The sequence below is a fragment of the Nerophis lumbriciformis genome, linkage group LG02, assembly GCF_033978685.3.
Source record: "Nerophis lumbriciformis linkage group LG02, RoL_Nlum_v2.1, whole genome shotgun sequence".
NCBI lineage: Eukaryota > Metazoa > Chordata > Actinopteri > Syngnathiformes > Syngnathidae > Nerophis > Nerophis lumbriciformis.
Genome location: NC_084549.2, coordinates 21,404,455 through 21,422,437, shown reverse-complemented (window position 1 = coordinate 21,422,437; position 17,983 = coordinate 21,404,455). Strand labels below are relative to the sequence as shown.

The following is a 17,983-nucleotide window of genomic DNA, read 5'->3' as shown; positions in this document are numbered from 1 at the left end:
ATCTTGTGCACCCACATCTCTTTGGAGGAAGTGGCTGGAAAATAGGATTTTTCCATTTAAGGATCAATAGTGTTCAATAGTGACACTGTTCTTTTCTCATTCTGTCCGCTGACATTTTGTGCTATGAAATGTCAAATGAACGGTTTTATTTTGTCTTGTTTTGTACTCTGATGTATCTTATATTGTTTAGTTCAGTGGTGTCAAACTCATTTTAGGTGGGGGGCCGCATGGAGGAAAATCTACTCCCAAGTGGGCCGGACTGGTAAAATCACGGCACGATAACTTAAAAATAAAGACAATTTCAGATTGTTTTCTTTGTTTAAAAATAGAACAAGTACATTCTGAAAATATACAAATCATAATGTTGTTGTTTTGTTTTTTTTACACTTACATGTTGCGGTTAATAGTATTCTACCTTTATTTGTCTGGATTTATACTTTCTGAATAAATTATGTGATAATGTTCATCATTGGTGTTAATTTTCAATCTATCATGATAAAAAAATAGTATCAAAATCAAATTACAGGATGTTATTTATGTAGTTTGCTCATTTGCCTCGACTGATGTATTAACATAATGTGGTTTATCTTTTTTTTTTACATATGTAGCATCATATACATAAATACAAATAATGACTATTGCGACATCTAGTGGACACATTTATAACAGCTGTTCCTTTCATTCAAAAATGTAGGCTAATTTTTATACTTAACAAACTCATCCCGTGAGCCGGCTAAAACCTGTTCAGGCCCGCGGGCCTTACGTTTGACACCCCTGGCTTAGTTCGTTTCACAGTACCTGGATGCCATGGGTACAGATTCTTTAAGGGGACCCATGATGAATTTCGCCTTTTGTTACTTATAAATGTTATTACAAAGTTGGATACTTGTGTTAAAAAATGTGAACGCTTAAAGGGGAACATTATCACCAAACCTAGGTCAGCGTCAATATATACCTTGATGTTGCAGAAAAAAGACCATATATTTTTTTAACCGATTTCCGAACTCTAAATGAGTGAATTTTGGCGAATTAAACGCCTTTCTATTATTCGCTCTCGGAGCGAATAATAGAACAGAATAAACGTGACGTCACATCGGGAAGCAATCCGCCATTTTCTCACTTTTGTCGGTGTGTTGTCGGAGGGTGTAACAACACGAACAGGGACGGATTCAAGTTGCACCAGTGGCCCAAAGATGCGAAAGTGGCAAGAAATTGGACGAAATTTGTTCAAAATACGAGGGTGTGGGGAAGGCCGACGAAATGGTCAGTCGTTTGTTCCGCACACTTTACCGACGAAAGCTATGCTACGACAGAGATGGCAAGAATGTGTGGATATCCTGTGACACTCAAAGCAGATGCTGACATCAACTCCAAAACTGGACAGATCAGATTTCAGGAAAAGAGAGCGGATGAGGGTATGTCTACAGAATATATTAATTGATGAAAACTTTATTCATTACTCGCGGTTTTACATAAATTAGTATACATAAACTGTGTTTACCAATAATTTAGCTTAAAAACATTTATTTTTTTCAATCATTCGAGTACATTCGGGTAGTCTTGTGTAATGCAGTATTTTGTGCCTATTTAGGTATGGTTAACCTGAGTGCTGAAATCGTGGAAAAATATATGTTCTTAGCGCGCCTGAAATGGGCTGTCTGCACTCTCAAAGTGCATGTTGTTGCCAAATGTATTTCATATGCTGTAAACCTAGTTCATAGTTGTTAGTAATTATCTTATCAGACAGTGTTATACCTTGCTGTTTGTTTGTATTGGCATCACTGTGTGACGTCACAGGAAAATGGACGGGTGTATATAACGATGGTTAAAATCAGGCACTTTGAAGCTTTTTTTAGGGATATTGCGTGATGGGTAAAATTTTGAAAAAAACGTTGAAAAATAAAATAAGCCTCTTGGAACTGATTTTTAATGGTTTTAACCCTTCTGAAATGGTGATAATGTTCCCCTTTAAAGTCATGAGGTTCAGAGTTTGCATAACAGTTCTGGATGCCTCTGTTCGTGGGGTTTTGCAGTCCGGCTGCATTGCGGCATCACGAGGTGGATGTTTTTATTTGGACTCAGTGGCCTTGTGGTTAGAGTGTCCGCCCTGAGATCGGTAGGTCGTGAGTTCAAACCCCTGCCGAGTCATACCAAAGACTATAAAAAATGGGACCCATTACCTCCCTGCTTGGCACTCAGCATCAAGGGTTGGAATTGAGGTTTAAATCACCAAAAACGATTCCCGGGCACGACCATCGCTGCTGCTCACTACTCCTTTCACCTCCCAGGGGGTGATCAAGGGTGATGGGTCAAATGCAGAGAATCATTTTACCACACCTAGTGTGTGTGTGACAATCATTGGTACTTTAACTTTAACTTTAAGTCAAGCTCAGAGGGTGAGGAGCTATCGATCTTGCTATCTATCTATCTATAGGTCCTAGAGAAGGTTGTTTATGAAAAACGTCTTCTTTATCTTAACTCTAATAATATCGGGGAACAATTCCAGTCTGGTTTTAAATCCCAACATAGCACAGAAACTGCACTTTTAAGAGTTTTTTGATGACCTGATTTTAGCTGTGGACTCAGGTCAACCTGCAGTTCTTGTGCTTTTAGCTTTTGACTGCTGTTTTTGACTGATTCTTTTAACTCGCCTGGAGTCTTGTGTGGGTATCAGGGGAACAGCTCTTAAAATGGTTCCAGTCATTTTTAACCAGCAGGAGTTTTTCTGTACACCTAGGCCAGTACTCCTCCTCTCAGTCTGCCCTTAAGTATGGTGCACCCCAAGGTTCAATTTTACCACCTGTCCTCTTTTCATTACACATGCTTCCCCTGGGTGCTGTTTTTAAAAAGCACAAAGTCTTCTTTCACTGTTTCGCAGATATATCTGCCTGTAACAGTGAGTAATACCCAGTTTGCGATGACTACTCTGCAGAACTGTTTACATGATGTACAGGAATGGTTGGGGGCAAATGTTTTATACTTACACAAAAATAAAACAGAAATTGTCGTAAGGACATGACAGTGTTATTGGTCCTCTATCCTTATATTGCCACAAATCAGTAAGAAGCCTTGGAGTCACCTTTGACAGCTTGCTTAAACTGGACAAACAAATTAACTCTGTCATTAAATCTAGCTTTTTTTCAGCTAAGACTCCTGGCAAAAATAAAACACTATCGTCCACCGGCTGACTTTGATAGAGCTTTCCATGCATTTGTGACGTCGCACCTGGATTACTGTAATTCTTTGTACGTAGGCCTGGATCAGGGCTCTCTCCAGCGGCTGCAGAACTCTGCTGCTCGTCTTTTAACCAAAACCAAACGACGTGAGCACATTATCCCTGTACTGGCTTCCCTTCACTGGCTCCCAGTTACTTTTAGAGTTCATTTTAAAATTGTACTTACTGTTTTTAACCCTTGTGTAATGTTCATATTGTTGTTACTCAGCCAGCGTTTGTGGGTCTGATGGACCCGTTGCATTTTGTGGCTTTTAATGCCTCACAATCAAACACTTTTACGTTAAAATACTGAACAGATGTTTACCTTATCCCAATAAACATCTGTTCAGTATTTTAACATAAAAGTGTTTGATTGTGAGGCATTAAAAGCCACAAAATGCAACGGGTCCATCAGACCCACAAACGCTGGCTGAGTAACAGATGTTTACCTTATCCCAATAAACATATGTTCAGTATTTTAACATACAAGTGTTTGATTGTGAGGCATTTAAAGCCACAAAATGCAACGGGTCCATCAGACCCACAAACGCTGGCTGAGTAACAACAATATGAACGTTGCACGGAAAATTTATTTGCCAGTTTCTGCATCCCACAGGGATTCTTCTTTTGTGTTTCTGCACCTGCGGTTCCCACACAAGGTTGCAACATTGTTTGTCAACACTGTCTGCTCTCATTTTCTCGCACATTTGACCCTCTGATGTTCTGTGTACCTACACTCTGTCCTGCTCCTGTCTAGGCCTGCTGCGTGTGTGTGTGTGTGTGTGTGTGTGTGTGTGTGTGTGTGTGTGTGTGTGTGTGTGTGTGTGTGTGTGTGTGTGTGTGTGTGTGTGTGTGTGTGTTTGTGTGTGGTACACAGAACATCAATGTCCACACTTCTATTAGACCATTGGACCCGGACATCTTATATGTAATAGAAATGTGTAGGGGGGGTGTATAGTGTGTGTTCATTAAATATGTATTCTGATATATGTTCTTCACAGAAAATGAGCCAAAGTCAGTGAGTCTCAGTTTGCAAAATGTATTAATTGTATCATTTTTCTTTTAATAAAAAATGAAAACGGGTCCCACAGACCCAAACACCATACAAGGGTTAAATACCTACACCAAGACGCCCCGCCCTATCTTATTGAGCTGCTGCAACCTTATTGTCCCAGCAGGACTTGGAGGTCTTCAGACCAGCTCCTCCTGGCTGTCCCATAAACTAGGCTAAAAACGAGAGAAGATAGAGCCTTTTCAGTGGCAGGGCCCAGACTATGGAACAACCTTCCACTATCTATTAGGTCCTCCCAGTCTCTCAGCCAATTTAAATCTCAGCTAAAACATGTTTACTCCCTGGCATTCAAATCCAGTTAGACAGGATATATTGGTTGTTTTTGTTTCTTTTTTTATCCTTTATTTATTTATAACAGTTTAGTATTTATGTTGATATATTCTGCACATCTTTGAACGTATATTTTACTACTGTATTTTATTAATGCTTCCAGGTTACGATGTAAATGTGACACTATGTGCCCCTTTTCTTATGTCTGTACAGCACTTTGGCCAACTGGGGTTGTTTTTTTTAATGTGCTATATAAATAAATAAACTGAACTATCCCCATTCCTGAGTGAATCATGCGTGAGAGGAAGAGGGTGGGGGTGGGTATTCTTTTTGCAATGCAGTCTGCTGAAAATGATGGAAACTGCCACTCTACATAGCAACTGATGCTGTTGGAATTGCCACAAAACACATTTGAAGATATTCAACACTTTACTGCCATCTGGCGGCTAAAGTGGATTGTGCACCCCTACATTTCGTCACGTTTCATGTGTCTGGTAAACCGTGACGAATGGGGCCATATGAATCCCCCTCCAACTCTATCCATCTATTAAGTGCAAAGGTGTCAATTCAAAGCCCGTGGGCCAGATTTGGTCTGCCACATCATTCATCGTGGCCCACCACTTAATTTTATTTTGTCAGCCACATTATTTTGTGTGGTCTCCGAAAGCAGTTTCTGGCTAAATTAATTTGTTCTTGCAGTTTTGAAAGAATAATTTACTGCATGCAATTGCATATGTTTCACACTTTGATATTATCTCATCGTGCGACAGGATTTACCAAGCATTCTTTTTTTTGGTTATCAAAAATAAATACCTAAATATTTGCCACCTGTACTTACGGTTTCAATGCAAATTATCCATCAATCTGTTCGTGAAAAAAGGTATTAAACAAAAACAGTTGTCTATGCAAAGTGTGTAACAAGCTTGTTATACATTTATATTTATATACTGTATATTCACTGTTGCAAGGTGGAAGAGGGGTTAGTGCGTCTGCCTCACAATACAAAGGTCCTAAGTAGTCCTGGGTTCAATCCCGGGCTCGGTATCTTTCTGTGTGGAGTTTGCATGTTCTCCCCGTGACTGCGTGGGTTCCCTCCGGGTACTCCGGCTTCCTCCCACTTCCAAAGACATGCACCTGGGGATAGGTTGATTGGCAACACTAAATTGGCCCTAGTGTGTGAATGTGAGTGTGAATGTTGTCTGTCTATCTGTGTTGGCCCTGTGATGAGGTGGCGACTTGTTCAGGGTGTACCGCGCCTTCCGCCCGATTGTAGATGAGATAGGCTCCAGCGCCCCCGCGACGCCAAAGGGAATAAGTGGTAGAAAATGGATAGATGGATGGACTTTATTTGATTAAGACAATGCTTATTGATCAACATATAGTAAAAGGTAAGTGGTCTTTATGTCACATCTGGGTCGCATTTTACTTCGCTGATCGTTCTCCCAAGATGTAGCAGGAACTCCGGAGGCAAGGTGCAGGTAAGGACATTATTTATCCCTCAAAAGACAAGTTACAAAACAAAAGAGACGTGTGCCGATCGCACGGAGAGCTAGGGCAAAACTTAGCACAGGAATCGTGAGCAAAGAAATAAAAAAATCATCAAATGTAACTGTTTCGTAACCAGACTGAGTGTGGTGAAAAACGGGAATAAGTAGCTCTCTGATGAGTGCCCGGCAGTAGGTGACCGTGCCGAACACTAATCAGAGGCAGGTGAAACCAGTCTGCAACCATGGCAACCAAAACAAGAACCCAGGGGTGCTCAATACAGGAACTGAGGGAGTCAAAAACTAAACAAAACATGATCCGGGCAGCGGATCATGACACGTTATTGTACCAGCACGATACCCATAGCGCTTTACATTCACCCATTCACGCACACATTCACACACTGATATGAGCAAAAGCATCACAGTAAATATGCCAGAATGAGTTTAAATAGCTAAATGGCATCTGTTGTCCTAATTATGATCAGTAAAAATGAGTTTGAAACCCCTATCTAGTAGATAGACAGAATGTATGCAAAAAACAGACACCCTCCTCTTCATTTTATCTCCTGTTTTGGTATCCCCTAGATGCATACATCCACTACTTTGGGGATTCCTATTTGGAGTTTGAAGGGATTGACCTCAGCATCGTCAACAACATCACTGTGCAATTTCAGACTCAAGCAGACCATGGAACTATCGTTTATGTGGGTCAAGGACCAGCTAACAGGAATGCATTCTTCATGGAACTCTTTGTCATGGATGAGCTTCTGCAGGTAAGACTTCTCTGATGTAACAGAAACACAATCTGAGAAAATCGGTGAGAAAATCCAAAAGATGACCAGTGAAATAGATCGCGGTTATGTAAAGAGCCTCGAATTACCATTTTTCTTTCAAAAAGCATACTAAATTAATACCATTCAATAATACAAATAACTTTGACTCCAAACTTGTCCAGTTTTTGAATATGTTTTATTCAACGTACAAGTGTCAGCTGACTAGTATTGTATACACCAGGGGTTGGCAACCCAAAACGTTGAAAGAGCCATAATGGACCAAAAAATAAATTTAAAAATCTGTCTGGAGCCGAAAAAAATTAAAAGGCGTATTTAAGTCTTGTAATGAAGGCAACACGTGACGTAAGTGTCTATATTAGCTACATTAGCCCAGTGGTTCTCAAATGGGGGTACGCATACCCCTGGGGGTACTTGAAGGTATGCCAAGGGGTACGTGAGATTTTTTTTAAATGTCCGTTAAAAAGAACTGTGAAAAGAAATACAACAATGCAATATTCAGTGTTGACAGCTCAATTTTTTGTGGACATGTTCCATAAATATTGATGTTAAAGATTTCTTTTTTTGTGAAGAAATGTTTAGAATTAAGTTCATGAATCCAGATGGATCTCTATTACAATCCCCAAAGAGGGCACTTTAAGTTGATGATTACTTCTATGTGTAGAAATCTTTATTTATAATTGAATCACTTGTTTATTTTTGAACAAGTTATTTAGTTATTTTTATAATTTTTTTTCCAAAAACTTCAAGAAAGACCACAACAAATGAGCAATATTTTGCACTGTTATACAATTAATAAATCAGAAACTGATGACATAGTGCTGTATTTTACTTCTTTATCTCTTTTTGTCAACCAAAAATGCTTTGCTCTGATTAGGGGGTACTTGAATTAAAAAAATGTTCACAGGGGGTACATTACTGAAAAAAGGTTGAGAACCACTGCATTAGCCTACTATCTATGACTTTAAAAGTCTTATTTAAGTGTTATAATGAAGGCAACACATGATGTAAGTGTCTATATTAACTATAATAGCCTACTATCAAAATTACTATGTGTCGCAGGCTGAAGCAAATCTTCGTTGACAGAAATGTTGAAATTTGATATTAATTTTACACATTTTTACATCATTAGAAACTATTAGTAAATCAGAGGCTACTCAGAAGGTGAGCTAATTCCTGGAAATTACTAGCTTTTAATGATGTTTGTGTCCAAGTTAAAGGAAACGGCAGGCTGTCTTCTCTTAATAGATTTATTACAATCTTTGGCAAGCTAGGTAATGTTTGCTGTGGTCTGGAACAACATGGCACAAAAACAACTATCTGAAATGCAGCCAATATTACATAAAGATAATGTGTCATGAGACATGCAAAACAAATTTATATACAAAGAGGTTAAAAGTAAAGGATATTAAATGAGCTCAAATATACCTACAAATGAGGCATAATGATGCAATATGTACATACAGCTAGCCTAAATAGCATGTTAGCATTGATTAGCTTGCAGTCATGCAGTGACCAAATATGCCTGATTAGCACTCCAACAAGTCAATAACATCAATAAAGCTCACCTGTCTGCATTCACGCACAGCATGAAACTTTTGGTGGACAAAATGAGACAAAGAAGGAGTGGAAGATTTTACATGTAAACAAACTGTTGCGTCACAGTCTACACTATGGTGAGTTCAAGAACCGCCGAAAATAGTACTCTCATCAGTGAAGCATACACACAAACATATTAAACAGTGGGCTTTCTAACAATTAGGAAGGTTTGTGTCATGTTTGTTCTCAAACAAAAAACATACTAAAACAAAAAATATATTTTTCCCCCATCTTTTTCCATTTTCAATCCTTTTTAAAAAATGCTCCAGGGAGCCACTAGGGTGGCACTAAAGAGCCGTGTGTTGGTGTATACCTTATTGGTACATGTTTTTATGTAGGGTGGTCAAAGTTAGCACTTTGACACACGTGATTAATCACGAAAAATGATCACATTAACTATGTGTATATACAGATTAACCAAGGCCATTTTAATATATTATAATATATTATAGCGTTAAATGCTCTTATCATCAAAACCTTCAAAATACCATCAAAAAGCAAAACACGTTTTTAAGGCAGCATGCAAGCAAGAATGTAACTACAAGAAGAGGACAACAAACAATGCTGTAATTAACAATGTGATTAATCGTGATTATCCATCCATTTTCTATACCGCTTATCCTCATTAGGGTCCCAGGTAAGCTGGAGACTATCCCAGCTGACTTCGGGCGAGAGGCGGGTTACACGTTGCCAGCCAATCGCAGTAACCGTGATTATTCTAATTAGAGACCAAGTCCCTTTGGGACAGAGGACCTTATTGTATTTCTAGCGTTTTATTATTATACCGCCGCCTCTTTGAGCTGTAATTTCACCACCTTAACATGCTTCAAAACTCACCAAATTGGACACGCACATCAGAACTGGCGAAAATTGCGATCTAATCAAAAAACCAAACCCCAAAACTCAAAATTGCGCTCTAGCGCCCCCTAGGAAGAAAACACAGACAAAACTGCCTGCAACTCCCAGTAGGAATGTCGTAGAGACATGAAACAAAAACCTCTATGTAGGTCTCACTTAGACCTATATTTCATAGACTGACAACCTCCAGCAAAAATCAACAGGAAGTTTGCAATTCCCCCTTCAAAACAAAAGTTGTGTAAAAACAGTCACCTTTTTTCAAACATTATCTCCTCTGAGCGTGTTTGTCGTGTCGGCTTCAAATTAGCACGGGAGAGAGATTGAACCCTTCTGATTAAAAGTTAATGAAAGAGTTTTAATTACTGCTCTGGTTTGGATATTATGAGCCCTCAAAATCGGTCTTGTCCATCGCTGCTTGCAGCTTAAATTTTTAATAGTAATCGTTTGACAGCACTAATTTTATGGTTCCTTGTCCTCTGCTGTAATTTTTCAGGTTTTGTGTTTATAGTGTGTGGTTTCGCAGGTGAGACGTTCACACAACCAAAAAATGTATTAAAAATTTTAAATAATAATAATTGTTTTAATTATACTTAACTGTTCTCGCAATATTGTATTTTTCCGCCTTGAATACATTAAATATTTTTTTACCTGGAAAAAAGACGGATTGTGTTATATTTGTCGTTAAGTAATTTATACTCTCAAACCAAATTTCATCTGAGCTTTCCTTCTTGTCATTCAAAAAAAAAAAAAAACATGCACGACGTGGCCTGGTTGATAGATCCGCCGTGCCGGCAACTTGAGGGTTCCAGGTTCGATTCCTGCTTCCGCCATCCCAGTCACTGCTGTTGTGTCCTTGGGCAAGACACTTCATCCACCTTCTCCCAGTGACACCCACACTGCTTTAAATGCAGCTTAAAGATGTAGATCATGGGTTTTACCATGTAAAACGCTTTGAGTCTCTCGACAAAAACGCTATATAAATATAATTCACCTCACTTCACTTCACACAGACACACACCAGAGAATAGGAGAGATGCGGCCAGGACACAGAGAAGTGCTGAAAAATGTTCTGCAACTTAGAAAACAGTGGATGAGTTATGATGCTAATTTAAAAAAAATGGTGATCGATAAAGCAAAATCAAAAAACAACCCTCAAGCAGCTAAGAAATATATCTTCTATAATCTACCAAATGTTGTCTTGTGTCATCTTATATTGGTGTCAATACAGTGTGCAAGTTTGCGACAAGATTTTTATATCAAATTATATCAAAAGAAGGCTTGAAATATCTTCAGTTGCAAGTTATGAGCCTGTCATTATGTTATCTCTACAAGCCTGTTTTGCAGGTTTCCCTGCTCTTCAGGGGATTCAGCAAAATCCCCTGAAATAGCCTCTGTGTTCTTTCCTGACCTAACATATATTCCGCTCTACCCCGGTATTGAGCACTGTGTAACGGATAAACCACAGTAACCTTGACTATATATATATATATATATATATATATATATATATATATATATATCAATCAATCAATCAATCAATGTTTATTTATATAGCCCTAAATCACAAGTGTCTCAAAGGGCTGCACAAGCCACAACGACATCCTCGGTATAGCCCACATAAGGGCAAGGAAAAACTCACATATAAAGATCCCTGGTCCAAAATCCATATATATATATATATATATATATATATATATATATATATATATATATATATATATATATATATATATATATACCGTATTTTTCGGACTATAAGTTGCAGTTTTTTTCATATATATATGTATATATATATATATATATATATATACCGTATTTTTCGGCGTATAAGTCGCACCGGAGTATACGTCGCACCTGCTGAAAATGCATAATAAAGAATGAAAAAAACATATATAAGTATAAGTCGCATTTTTGGGGGAAATTTATTAGATAAAACCCAACACCAAGAATAGACATTTGAAAGGCAATTTAAAATAAATAAATAATAGTGAACAACAGGCTGAATAAGTGTACGTTACATGACGCATAAATAATCAACTGAGAACGTGCCTAGTATTTTAACGTAACATATTATGGTAAGAGTCATTCAAATAACTATAACATATAGAACATGCTATACGTTTACCAAACAATCTGTCACTCCTAAATGTGTTAATAATTTCACACATAAGTCGCTCCTGAGTATAAGTCGCACCCCCGGCCAAACTATGAAAAAAACTGCAACTTATAGTCCGAAAAATACGGTATATATATATATATATATATATATGTATATATATATATATATATATATATATAAATGGATTTTGGACCAGGGATCTTGGACTCGAATATGTTAATGACTTAACATTAACTTTTCTTACTCTTTTGCTCCAGTTTGTCTTTTCCTGCAATGAGGAAGAAGATGCTGCATGGATGGACACACAAATGAATGTCCACGACAGCAAAGTACACATTGTCAACATCAGGTAGGCCTATCTTCTTTTTTTAATGAATTTGGCCGCCATGTAAGAAATTATCACCTCTTTTAATATCGTGTGTTTGGGGGAGGCAATTTAATTTCCTGTTTTGACCTAACTTTGCATTTAAACACATCTGCCTTGGGCAACAATACATGTTTTAATGAGAGGGACACAGCATTTTGGTATCATAAGCCTCTCAGCATTAAGTAATATTTACACAATGTTTCCAAAAGGAATTAGCACCTTCTGTGGCATTGACTTGATCCCCTAGTTTGCCACTCATATTAAGTATTTAATCATTTGCTAGAAATAACAACAGTAAGTAAAACTCCAGCAACATCACAGAACCGACAGAAGTTGTTCATTTTTTATTATAAACAAGCCTGCATTCTAAAGAAGTACACCAAAAGCCACAGTGCGGCTATTAAAAAGCATTAGTGATCACTAGGCATGCTTTATTGGCTGTTCTTAAGTCTTCATTTGCAGTTATTCATTATGAAAGGATTAACAAGCAACAGCCGAGCACAAAATCAATGTTCAAATGATTTAAACTGAGGCTGCAAGCCCTTTGAGATATTGTTCTGCAGTCCAAGAGCAATCAACTGCCATGTCTCACTAATAATGCTCCACTAATGATTCCACTACTCAAGAAACTTAAGTTCATCGGCCTACCAATTATCTTGTTTAATTTTTGTTCATTTTCATATTTAGTTTTGTAAGATCTGTGATAAACAAAATAACACAAATTTACGACCAAAACGTGCAAATTGGGACTGACTACTGGTAAGTTACTGGTAAGTTACCAGTTTACGGCAAAAATACACGTGAGCAAGGTACATAACCCACACTGTTTACTAATAATAATCGGTCATACTGTGGTATCTTCGTTTTCATATTTTATTTTGATTACATATTTCGCAAAAAAATATGTCACAGTTTTTATACACCAGGAATATTGGTTTTGGGTGCCACATTTCCAGAGATCTAAAGACCGGGGGCTGGACTTCCCCCTAGCTATTAATCTTATTTAGGATATTACTGACAACCAGTATCTTCTATAGTAGACATTTCATTTTGGTCGAATTATTTTGTCGGCGTTAAAGGGGACCATTATCACAATTTCAAAAGGGTTAAAACCATTAAAAATCAGTTCCCAGTGGCTTATTTTATTTTTCGAAGTTTTTTTCAAAATTTTACCCATCACGCAATATCCCTAAAAAAAGCTTCAAAGTGCCTGATTTTAACCATCGTTATATACACCCGTCCATTTTCCTGTGACGTCACACAGTGATGCCAATACAAACAAACATGGCGGATAGAACAGCAAGCTATAGCGACATTAGCTCGGATTCAGACTCGGATTTCAGCGGTTTAAGCGATTCAACAGATTAAGCATTTATTGAAACGGATGGTTGTAGTGTGGAGGCAGGTAGCGAAAACGAAATTGAAGAAGAAACTGAAGCTATTGAGCCATATCGGTTTGAACCGTATGCAAGCGAAACCGACGAAAACGACACGACAGCCAGCGACACGGGAGAAAGCGAGGACGAATTCGGCGATCGCCTTCTAACCAACGATTGGTATGTGTTTGTTTGGCATTAAAGGAAACTAACAACTATGAACTAGGTTTACAGTATATGAAATACATTTGGCAACAACATGCACTTTGAGAGTGCAGACAGCCCAGTTTTCATCAATTAATATATTCTGTAGACATACCCTCATCCGCTCTCTTTTCCTGAAAGCTGATCCGTCCAGTCCAGTTGGAAATGCATCCGCTTTGAGTGTCGCAGGATATCCACACATTCTTGCCATCTCTGTCGTAGCATAGCTTTCGTCGGTAAAGTGTGCGGAACAAACGTCCAATTTCTTGCCACTTTCGCATCTTTGGGCCACTGGTGCAACTTGAATCCGTCCCTGTTCGTGTTGTTACACCCTCCGACAACACACCGACGAGGCATGATGTCTCCAAGGTGCAAAAAACGGTTGAAAAAACGGAAAATAACAGAGCTGATTTGACTCGGTGTTTGTAATGTGTTTGAGAAAATGGCGGATTGCTTCCCGATGTGACGTCACGTTGTGACGTCATCGCTCCGAGAGCGAATAACAGAAAGGCGTTTAATTCGCCAAAATTCACCCATTTAGAGTTCGGAAATTGGTTAAAAAAATATATGGTCTTTTTTCTGCAACATCAAGGTATATATTGACGCTTACATAGGTCTGGTGATAATGTTCCCCTTTAAAGGAGCTCTCTGCTGTTTTTAAGGACCTTCTGCAAAAAGCTAGTCAAAAATCGTGACTGAACTTCCGGGCCACCAGTTAAATAGCCCAATTGATGAAAAAGAGAGGACCTAAAACGAAACCTTGAGGAACACCATGAGTATGACTAAAGTAGTTGAATAAATGACTACTGACTGCATCTGACGTAAACAAGCTACGGCAGTTTCTTTGTATACATTTTTTGTATAAATACCTAATAATTTTTCTACATGAATTTAAACCATAACCATTCGTGAATCACTAATTCTCTTGTCTCAAGGTAGGCCTAAAAAGCAATTAGCTACCTGCTGCCACCTACTGGTTAGAAGAGTATTACATGGTTACTCTGCCGATCTCTCGACAGCACAGACACTCAGCAACGGCACATTATAAGCGGCTTATAATTATTGGTTTGCAAAAATTGTTTTTCAAGGAAATTGCATAATTTCCCATGGCACACCAGACCATATCTCACACCATGGCACAGTGGTTGAAAAACATTGAGCTACAGCAACACCTTAGTTAAATGAATCACATTACGAAAAAAATGTGTAACTGATAAAAAGGAGAGGACTTTAAAGGGTGCCTGAGGAACGCCTCAGTTATGAATGTCACAATTTTGGACCCCAGTGTTCTGTTTGCTAGCAAGGTTAAAATGTCAATGCAAGGATCTTCCAATGTGTTTAAGGTGGTCCAAGTTAAGAGCACTCTGGTGTTTTTAGGATTTTGCTGCAAATATGTTGTTTTTTTGTTTTTTTAAATAATTTTAAACAACATTAAAAACACAAGATACACTTACCATTAGTGCATCAACCCAAGAAAACCCTCCCTCCCCCATCCACACTCATCCACACTCATTTACACAAAAAGGGATGTCTTTCTGTTATTAAAAACTTCTGGTTCCTACAATATAGAATAATACAGTCTGCAAGGGATACGGTCTTTAAAGCACACACGATTGTGTGTGCTGCTGGTCCACTAACATTTTCATTTAATTACTATTTTTTATGTAATTGTTTTTGTATTGTTTTACTTTCTTTTCTATCCAAGAAAAAGTATTTTTTTTATTTTTATTTTTTTTATTTTTTTTAATTTTTTTTATTTATCTTATTTTATTCCACTTAAAAAATAAATAAATAAATAAAACAAAACAAAAAACAAAACAAACAAAGGACCATATCTTCACCAGACCAGGTTGTCAATGAAATCAGATTGTTCAAAAGGGTTCTTAAAACCAGGTCCAGTTCAGAGTTTGGACCCCAGTGTTCTGTTTGCGAGCAAGGTTAAAATGTCAATGCAAGGATCTTCCAATGTGTTTAAGGTGGTCCAAGTTAAGAGCACTCTGGTGTTTTTAGGATTTTGCTGCAAATATGTTTGTCTCCCAATTTTTGAACTGAACTCCAGGTTCGGTATGGTGTCATTCCAGGGCCGAATTTGGCCCCCGGGCCGCCAGTTGAGTAGCCACGTCATACACTGTTAAGTACGATTAACACACACTGAATCATTCTCTGTGCTTAATATGGCTACAAGAAACAGCCTAGTACAAAATAAAGTTGTAGCATACAGCAATAGTCCAATCCAAGTCAAAGAGCGCTTTAGAGACCACCTTCCCAGGGTGCCACTGAACGCACCACACTGCTAAGGTATGTCCAGCCAAACTATCAAGGATAAAATGTCGCTGACTGGCTGTCCTAAATAGTTGTGTAGACTCTTGTAGCGTGAGGTTGTAGGAAGCGTAATGCTGTAATCTCGCGAGAACGTACAACAGACAAGCGGACCACAAAATCAAGCTAACGACAACAAATTAAAATGTCAAAATCTGGAGGCATTTGAAGACTACGTACGTCGGAGAGTGCTTCCATCGCCGCGTCATGGCAAAGCCCTCGGGGATGCCGATCTCCAAACGGAGCTACCCATTTGACCCATCCCCTTGTTCCACCCCCTGGGAGGCGAGGGGAGATGTGAGCAGCAGCCGTGGCCGAGCTCGGGAATCATTTTGGATACTCACTTTGGAGTGAGTATCCAATCACAGTCTCGTTAACATCAGGCTACCTAGATAGGCTACTGTCAACAACTTATGATTTAATTGGCTATCGCAACTGTCTATCAACTGTATGTGTTCTCAAATTCATCCGCTAACGGACCAATCAGAGGACGCGTAAATGTCACTATCAATGTGAGCTGGAAGGCCTTACTGACAATATCTTGTGATCTGATTATCTATCAACTGTATGTGCTCGTTAACTTACAGTGCATAGACGCCTGCACTGTTGTAGATTAATGGTAGTTTTGAGAAAATAACCCAACTATAAATGACACAATATGTTACCGCATACATCAGCAGCCAAATTAGGAGCCTTTGTAATTAGCCTTAGTTTTGAAAATGTTGCTTTCAATGTTCCCTCTAATTGTTCATGTGTCTGAGCAAACACAAAAACTCCCTGGCGCACATGTGAGCAACATCACACGTGGCAATATCAGCAGCACACCTGTCTCAAATCATTCTTTTATAATAACACTCAAATGAGAGGAGTCATTTTCATGAGATTATTTAGTAATATTAGTGATTTGGCCCACTTGTAATGAAAATAAAAGAAATCTTGTTTTTCATAAACTATGGATTAGTATTGTACAATATGTCTGGGTGGGGGTCCTGCTTTGGAAATCATTTGTACCCCTTTCAGAGATCACATTTAGTTGCCCTTAAACATCCTCATGTTGCACAATGAAATGTAAGCATAGGATGAAGTGTGCATTCCTGTAACTTTCTCTAGTAACAGCATTCCATGATTAATACAAATAAATTAACATTAATAATAAATGACAGTAGAATAAGCACACGTATGACCGAGGAGTCATAGTGTAACTTTGTGTGGTGTTTGAGTTGTCTGACTTTTTGTGTGGCCATAAACGCACCAGTGGCTTAGTGGTATGCGTGTTGGTGACAGATGACAAGTTGGTTTTGGCCTGCTTTGTACGGCAGAAAATGACTAGTTTTTCCAGATAGAAGTTTTTTACTCATGTTGTTGGTGTGGTTATGGCCGAATATAAACAGTTTTGCTCAATAAAGTGATCGATATAATTCCTGTCCTCGAAGCATCTCGATAGACGTTACAATAATTCAATTGAACGGTGTTGACGAACACCGTTAGGGCCGCTTGTTGTCACTGTCACTCAGAGTTGCATTGCAAAATTACACAGAATAAATGTGTTTATTTTGTTTAAAATTCAGATGGGTTTGTTTTGGTGCGCGGCATATATTTGCTGTGCGCAGAGGACGCTTGAGCAGTGCGCAATTGCGCAGGCGCGCACCTTAGAGGAAACATTGGTTGCATTATCATTTACGTACCAAAATGATATATATCCGTATTGCAGGAGGCGGCAATATGTATCGGGATATAGATTTTAGGCCATGTCGCTCATTCCTAACACCCTGTACCTCAAAAGACTTGACAAAGGTGTGGAAATGATCTTGAAGCAGGCTGGCAAGGTTGCCGCCCTCCCCTCCCTTGCAGAAAGCCGCACTGGCCTAAATATGTAAGTGCATCCAGACAGGCCTATCAGGTTATAGGGCCACCAGGCTCCACCCCCTGTTTTTTTTTTTTTTCCGACAAGAAAAATACAACAGAGGTGTGAATCAATCATAATGTTCTGTGCCGAACCCTTGGAGACGCTGCGAGAACGAGGGCTGTCATAACTAGAGGGTCGGTAGCGTGGAAAAATGGTTCCCGGTGTCACAAAGCAAATACTTTGTAATTGTCTGACAGCGGGCTCCGTCCATCTTTGTCTGATTTGACCCAGAGCTAAAACGCCATGGTCATCTTCACCGCCGAACTCATTATAGACTTTTAATGTATCTTCCCGTCAAAGACACTTTTCAATATGTTAAATAGAAACCCGGTGGGGCCGGCTTTTCAAGGACAGCGTGCATACTGCCCTCTGGCTGCCGGCCAGGCCGCTCCGGCAGACTG

General features: G+C 38.8%; 1 protein-coding gene across 1 annotated transcript in view; it reads left to right on the top strand.

The window, feature by feature from the left end:
* eys (eyes shut homolog) overlaps positions 1–17,983 on the top strand; it is a 683,137-nt gene that overhangs the window by 428,567 nt on the left and 236,587 nt on the right. The window contains exons 34-35 of the mRNA XM_061958758.1: positions 6,629–6,816; positions 11,668–11,759. Coding sequence (XP_061814742.1) covers positions 6,629–6,816; positions 11,668–11,759 — 280 coding nt within the window. The remainder of the gene's footprint in view (positions 1–6,628; positions 6,817–11,667; positions 11,760–17,983) is intronic.